This window comes from Eublepharis macularius, chromosome 14, assembly GCF_028583425.1.
Source record: "Eublepharis macularius isolate TG4126 chromosome 14, MPM_Emac_v1.0, whole genome shotgun sequence".
In the NCBI taxonomy this organism is placed as follows: domain Eukaryota; kingdom Metazoa; phylum Chordata; class Lepidosauria; order Squamata; family Eublepharidae; genus Eublepharis; species Eublepharis macularius.
The window spans coordinates 724622-732452 of NC_072803.1; the positions used below are offsets into that span (position 1 = coordinate 724622).

The following is a 7831-nucleotide window of genomic DNA, read 5'->3' on the forward strand; positions in this document are numbered from 1 at the left end:
CTCAAATGTAAATTGGAGTCAAGCAATTATGTCGCAATTACGTCCAACAGAGGCCTTGCAATCTGACTGTTGCTACATTGAAATTGGGTGGAGTCAGCCATGGTTAAGGACTAAGCTACTTAGTGTGGGCCATAGCCACAGGTATTTTAAGGCAGTGTATAAATTATTTTTTTATATTAAATTTATTTTTATAAATATAAGCAGAACAGAAAAAAGAAAATAAAAACAATAGCACAATTATAATTACATCAAAAGAAAAAGAGTAAACATATAATATAATAAACAATATAAATCAGGTTTTTATATCCAGCTCATACCAATCCTTGAATGTATTTGGTGTCTTTCAGAAAAGAAAGTAGAGTCTCCAGTATTCAGATTTTTGATCCTCCAAGCATCTTCCAATTGTAACATTTCCATATAATTAAACACATTTTTGGGACGTTTACTTTCTTTAGTTTTTTTACCTATCTTTTTTAAAAGATCCATTACTCCAGTCATGTCTCAGAAGATCATTATCTTCTTGAAAATCTAAAATGGATTAGAAAACATTTTCATAAAACTCTTATCTTGCAATGTTTGGCGCATATATTGTTGTTATGGTGTAAAATGTTGCCTTCCAGGAGCCTGATTTTCAAAATCATATATCTTCTGTCAGAGTTTCTTAATTCTTCTGTAACATTTATTTGTAAATTGTTTCTATAAACTGGAGTTCCTTTTTTAAATTATAAATTAATACACACACACAAACAAACAAAAAAAACAGGAACAAAGCCCAAAGAAGCATGGAAACTGTAATTTGATACAACGGGAAGGTTGTACAATGTGCTTCATCTGCCATTGTAACTGACAGCGCAGTCCTAAGGGGGCGGAGTGCATAGGGAGAGAACCAAGGCTTACATGGGTGTAAGTGGCTCCTACGTGGGCGCAAATGTCCTTCCGCCGATGGTGGCATGAGGTGTGCTACTGCTACCGTGCTGCTGCCACCAGGAATGCCTGGTGGGCGGATGGAGGCGGAGAAGCGGCGTAGGACCCCATGTCAGCGCAGGAAGGGGCAGGGCAGAGGGCGGCGCTGGAGTTAGTTTACTCCCTAAGCCCTTCCAGAAGCAGGAACGCCCACAGTGGCGCAAAAGAGCTATGGCACGAAAAAATAAGGCGTAGCCCATAGGCGCCCATTGAATGGGGAAAACTCGGCCCCCTCTCCGAGCGCCCCACCCCCATGGCCTGAAGGAGCATAGGATGAGAACTACCACGGGGGCCAATCCGCATGCGCTTCCGGTGTGGACAAGCCCCCCCCCCTCCTCACACACACTCACCTGCAGACGCACCCTACAAAACATCCGACCATGCTGCCCATGACCTCAGGTAAGTGAGCACACGGCTGAAAGCTCTGCCTGTTTGCCTTCTGCCGTGGGTACTTTGAACATGAGGCGGGAGAGAGGGTACCTACGGTGGCCGGCACTGATTGCACTTTAGGGACTTTGTGAGAAAATTGGGAGAACTTTGCACTCGCGCAAGGGAAGAAGGGAAAAGTCCAGAATGTCTGGCTAACAATAACCACTCAAGTTTCCTTGCAGGTTATCTGACTCTGAAGTTCCATCTCAGTAAGGAGCGAGGTAGCACTTACAGGTAAGAGGGAAATAGGGTGGTGGCTAACCCAGCTCGCTGATTTGTGCTGGCTGCCCTATCACCTGAACTTGCCCAACCGCTAGCCTTGGCGGGGGAGAGGACGGTGGCGGCAGCCCCTGCCTGCCCCAGAGGCAGATGCACAGAAAACTGCTCTTGACCAGGTGTTTGTAACTACCTGCTTGCTTTCTCCCTTAAAGGTTAAATCACCCCAAGGCAGAGCGCTTCCTCGCCAGAGGGTCTTGCATCAGCTGGTCGCCAGCTGCACCTGTGGAGCTCCTGCTGCTGCTCTCTACTATGTGCATCTTCTCAGATGTTGGAGTGTGGGCTTTGGCTCAGCTGAGTTACTTGCTGCACGTGTGTGTCTTTCCCTTGCAGGCACGTCGTGACTTGTCCGGGAGACAACTAAGCATGTCTGCTTCAGCCCCCCCCCACCCAAATCCTCTGCGAGTGTCATTCAGGTCCAGCCCAGGAAGCAGTATCTCAAGGCAGCCAGCATCCGCCCTGCCCCGGGAGCGCAGAATGAGGGCTGCTCAAAATGCGTTGGCTACCGAGGGACAGTGGCACTTTTTCCAGTTTAATAAAATGTGTTGAAAAACAACAAACCTCTGTGTTTGCATGTCTGCCTGACATTGTCATCAGCCCCTCTCTCTACACCGTCACACATGTCCACTCACACATCCCCACAAATGTATCAAGCGGCACCCTGTCCAGCCTCCCTGCCCTCTTCCTCCCCTCAATGTAACTTCAGGCAGAGGGGTGGGAATTGAACTGTGGCCCATGAATGTCTGCAGGGAGGGGCGGGAGGCGCTGAGTACTTTCATTCTCTGATAGTCTGAGCTGCTGGCATCTGATAAGCCAAAAAGACGGTCGCTGCATGTGGGAAGTTGCAGCCAGGGGGTGGGGGATGTGTTTGCAGAAGCAGGGATGGACTTGGTGTGGGGAGGGTCTGTCAGTTCACTCTGGGGGGGGCATCTCCCCAGTACTGGGACATGGCTGTCAAGGTCTGGCCCCCGTTCTCGCTTTGTAGAGATGCAGTGATGTGTCCAAGTAGCACAGCAGCAAGTCTGAGCGTGCTTTTCATTCCCCTCGTTTCCAAACGGCCTCCCGTCCTCCCACATGGTTCCCAGTGGGCGTTCCTGTCACTCATTGACCACCCCGCCTCCCCCTCCCCCTGCTTCTCCAGAGCCTGGGGACTACTTAGGGTTGCCAGTCTCCAGGTGGTAGCTGGAGATCTCCCAGAATTATAACTGGTCTCCAGGCAACAGAGATCAGCTCCCTACTATCTGGCCCTACTTTTCAGGGAGGGGAAACCTTTTGGTGATGGCAGCGGTGGTGGGTATCTGCAGGCGCACCAAGCTGTAGCCACCAGCCTGGCCCTCCCCATTGTCTGCGCCGCTGCTTGCCCCTCGCCTGAATGTCGGGAGGGGTGTGGCCATTGGCTGGTGTGAGTGGGGTTGTCAGGGGAACGGTGGGCCCTCCTCGCGGCTGCTGCATCTCGCCTTGCCACACTTGTGCGCCGGTGGAACTATCCTGCAAAAGTCCATAGGGAGCCATGCAGTGGCACCCCATTTACACCAGCGCATGAGCGACGACGCTGCCTGGGGGGTTAGGATTGGGCTGCCCATCTCTCATGTGAGTTTGTCACTAGTTGCCCCCACCCCAGCCAAATCTGGGGGGGCTTGAGCCCCTCAGCCTCCCCATGAGTTCACTGGTTGCTGGGGGGGGGAATCCGGGGGGCTTGAGCCCCTCAGCACTTCCCCATAGTTTACACCTATGTCCTTTGTGCTAGTTGTTCACAAAATAATTGCTATTTGTTTACAGAATAAAAGATCAAAAGATTAACCCTTTCAGAATGATGCAAAATGATGAATTTCCAGACTGCATGGCATCTGACAAGCTTGGGTGACAAGTGAATTATACAAACATTTGAAATGCTGGAGCCATATTGTTGTTATACTTCTGGGAGGGAGCTCATGCAAGGTTAAATCTTAATCCTAACAAGATGTTTATACTTTGTTCATTGACCCTTTCTCGCCTACAGGAGACCTGGCTGACCTAAAAGATAGCTTCAGGAGGAAGAATTGTAACACTAGAGCAAGGCTGCCGTAACAGTTGTGCTTTTAGCTGGGATGTATGCATGCAACAAGATTTTTAGAAAAAGATCTAAACAATCCTTTAACCAGAGCTTTTTTTCTGGGAAAAGTGGTGGTGGAACTCAATGGGTTGACAGCACAGGGGGCAACTCCTAGTGGGAGGTGGTGCCCCTGGTACCACATGCGTGCACGTAAAGTGTGCGCATGCTTCCAGGACCACACAATGATGTCACTTTAGGTAAGCTGGAACAATGGGGGAGTTTTTCAAAGTTTAAATTGCCCTTGGTGAAAATGGTCACATGGCCGGTGGCCCCCCCCCCCCCGCTGCACCCTGATCTCCAGACAGAGGGGAGTTTAGATTGCCCTCTGGGTTCCCGCTGAAAAAAAGCCCTGCCTTTAAGAGACAGAAATGTGCCGATTGAACAAAGGGCAGGGGGAGAGGCTGGTTGTGGGGGCCTTTAATGATTTTCAGCGAATATGTGTGTGTTTAAAAGCTTGGTGTGGTATAGATGAAGGGGGGCATGAAAGAGAGGGATGAGTGAGTGCGATGATCTGCTGATGACTGAGAGGGTGGGCAGAGTGAAGGCAGTTTTAGACCAAGTGGGGGGGGGGGGAGATCATTCAGGGCAAGAGAGGCCAGCTGGGTGCAGCCTTGGCATGTTTAAGCAGTTCTGAGAGAAATACTGAGTCAGGGAAAAGCAGGCAAGCTGTGTGGGTGCCTGAGAAAAGGTCTTCCCTGTAACTGAGAAATTAACATCTATAGCAGGCAAGCTGTGTGTGAAGCCTGAGAGAAGTTTACCAAACTTTTAAAATAGAGAACTACTCTTTAGTTTTAGAAATAATATGAAACCAATACGCTTCTTATAAAAAATGAAAGTTTACTGCAATCTGTCATGCCTCCATCCCATTCCTTTCCTAGGGCCACGTAGTACCACGAAAAAGCCTGACCATTGGGCACGTTACTAAAGGGGAAATTTAAATAAAATGTCTTGGACTATAATATTCCTGGAGGCACCCCAGAGGGTGCAAGAGAAAGAGTAAAGGCGGAATCGACCTAAGAAAAAGGCAGGGGCGGTGAAGGGGCCCCCTCCCAGCAGCCTCCCTCGGGGTGGGGGTGGGGGGTGGGGAGGGCGGCATCCTGGGCTTCGCGGCGAGGGAGGGAAGAAGCGGGCCGGCGGAAGCGCCTCCGCTGCGCATGCAAGGCCCAGGCTCAGCGCCCTCCCCCCGCCCCGTTTCCAGCTCTGGCAAGACCCTCCTTCGCCGGAGGCCCCGGAAGGCGGGCAGGCAGCGCCAGGAGCGGCGTTCCGAGGGCGGCCTGCCCGGAAGGGCCTCTGCCCGCCAAGCGCGCTGCTCCGCTCGGCCTGCCCTGACTGAGCGTGCCCGGGGCGGGGCGGGGCGGTCCGTGCGGCGCAGGCCTCTGCCAGGCTGGGGCGGGCCGGGCGCCCCTTCCGAGTCCAGCGCGGAGCCTCCCCCTCGCCAGGCGGCCTCTGCGCAGGCGCGAAGGAGGCGGCGGCCGGCCGGGCGCGCACGCGCATCACTCCCAGGGCGCGGCGGGGCGTGGCCGCCGGAAGGAGCTCCGCCCCCGCAGGCCCTTCCGCTCGGCGTGACCTTCAGGCGCGCGGCCCGGCTCGGCTCGGCTGTCTCGGGATGGCGCAGGCCGCGCAGAGGCTGGCCAAGGCCGCCGTCGCCAAGGCCCCGCAGCTGCTCTCCGGTGAGCGCGCCGCGGGCGGGCGGCCCCTCCCCTCCCCTCCCCGGCAGCTGCGGCGGTTGGCCGTCCCCGTCCCCGTCCGGCGGGCTGACTGACTGACTCCGCTCCCCCCCCCCTCCTCTCTCCCTCCCGGCAGCTGCCGCCGCGTACTCGAGGCCGCGCCTGGCCACCTTCTGGCACTACGCCCGCGTGGAGCTGGCCCCGCCGACGCCCGTCGAGGTGCCCAAGGCCGTCGAGAGCGCCCGGGCGCTGCTGCGGGCCTTCCGTGCCGGCCGCCTGGCCCAGCTCTCCGTCCGGGTAGGCGCGGGGCGGGCCGCGGCTCCGGGGGGCCTCTGCCCGCGGGGGCTCGGGAGGGGCGGCGGGGAGGCCTCGGGGGAGCGCCGCTGGGCGGGCCGGGGGTTCGGCCGCCGCAGGGCGCCGCGCCCGGTCCTTCGGCGGGTCCGCAGCCTGCCCTGCGGGCCCTGACACGGTGCCCCCGAGGCGGCTCTCCGCGCGGGTCGCCTCCGTTTCCTCCCTCCTTGCGAGGCTTCTTTGCGGCGCCGTGACCGGCCCCGGGCGCCTGATGTGAGTCGCAGGGAGGAAGGCGGGCTGCAAATGCCGTGCGGCCCGGGAGGCTCTTCCTCCGTTGGGAGCCGGGCAGGCCGCAGGGCCGGAGGTCCCGCGGAAGAAGCGTCGGGAGCGGGGGCCCCTCGAAGGGCCCGGGCCGCGGGGCGGGGGGAGAGGGGCCGGCGCCCTCGGTGCCGCCGGGGCCACGAGGCCGCTCCCGGCAGGGGTGTGTGAAACGGGCCCCTTTTGTCTTTCAGGAGGCCCTGAGAAACGGCCTGGTGGCGACGGAAGTGCTGATGTGGTTTTACATCGGGGAGATCCTCGGCAAACGCGGCCTGGTGGGATACAATGTTTGAACGTCTTTTGCTTTTGAGTCTGTACTGCAATCCTATTAAATTACGATGCTGAGATGAGTAAGTTTTGGTCGGGTGGTGCTGTTGAAATCTGTACCAGGGTTGGATGCGTGACTGGCAGGCTAAGGAGAGCAGCCACAAAACATTTCCCCCGCTGTCTTCTTCCTCCCCATAAACGGGTTTATTGTTGGCTGCACTTTGGGTGTCCTTTATACAGAGCCAGAAACAGGAGTTTGTAGGCAAAATTAAAATGCAGCCAGCTGCTCTCCTCCTCTGCAAGCATTGGATATGGACTGGCCCGGGATCCTCTCATTGCAAGGGAAACCTGGATCCTTCTAGGGTGCTGTTTTACTTAGGGAAATTATAAATGTAATTCTTGCCTCTGGAATCTATTACAATATTTATATCCCGCAGTTCTTTGTGGCTCAAGGCAGCCTTTACATCACAATTAAAACAAATTAAAATCAGTAGGATGAAACCATAGTATCCTAACAGAAATGGCTTGATCCATTTATCCTACCTTTTTTCCCTCTTAGTGCTTGCTAAGAAAATTGTGACTAAAGGAGAAAAAAGCTTGTATCTTTCTAATCCTTATCTATTCTAGGAAAAGTTACTTTTCAATAGCTTGTTCAGATAGGAAAGTCTTAACAGCTGGGCTTCATGCAGTAATGTGTTCACTGACAGGGTACTGGGGAGAAAGCCCTGCAGAAGTCGCCTCAAGCCCTTGTATCTGTCTTCTCAAAGAAAGGGAACTCCTAGGCAAGGAAGATCAGGTAGAATGAGTTGAGGGTGCACCGAGGAGGAAGATACCGGTAGCAAAGGGACTTGTGTATCCATGTAAACTGCTGTCCCTGCAGTCTTCGGGTTTTCATCTCTTGGGCTGTCCATGGACTGGTGTTGGCTTGATGCAGGCAGATGGTTGGCTTCGTCTACAAATTAAGTGATGCCAATTTCTCAAACTGCTGATTGGTCTGGGTGCTTTCTTCATTTCATGAAAAAATGGCTGCCTGAGTAGCCCCTCCAGTTTCCTCTACTCAGCCATGGAGACAGGTTTCTTCCAGAGGGTAGAAGGAAGATGCTAAGAAGCAATCTCAGGTATTGCCTCAAGGACAGACCATCATTTTAGGCCCCGACCATCACTGCAGCTGGTCTACTGCCCTTGCATAAACAACGTGCCACCCACTGACCATGTGTGCCTTCATAAATATTTTAAAATTATTTATTTTCAAATGTACGCTACTCCTACAGAGACCTACTCGAAGTGGCTTACAACAGGCAACACAGTCTTGAGGATGCCCCCGGGGTGGAGGCATCTGTGTGCCTGTGTAATTATGGCACCACTAGTCCATTCCCTATGGACATTCTGCAGGGGGAAACAATACCTTAAGGCCCCCTGCCTTGCAGGGACAGAGCAAGCGCATGGGAGTCTGTAGAAATGCTGGCAGCACCCACCAGTTGAGTAGTGTCAGCCAATGACGGCCCTGTGAACGGCACTGACAAGTGCA

General features: G+C 54.2%; 1 protein-coding gene across 1 annotated transcript in view; it reads left to right on the forward strand.

The window, feature by feature from the left end:
* ATP5MG (ATP synthase membrane subunit g) overlaps positions 1-6386 on the forward strand; it is a 75543-nt gene extending 69157 nt beyond the window's left edge. The window contains exons 2-4 of the mRNA XM_054998474.1: positions 5339-5430; positions 5564-5724; positions 6231-6386. Coding sequence (XP_054854449.1) covers positions 5367-5430; positions 5564-5724; positions 6231-6329 — 324 coding nt within the window. The 5' untranslated portion in view covers positions 5339-5366 and the 3' untranslated portion in view covers positions 6330-6386. The remainder of the gene's footprint in view (positions 1-5338; positions 5431-5563; positions 5725-6230) is intronic.
* The last annotated feature ends 1445 nt before the right edge of the window (positions 6387-7831 follow it).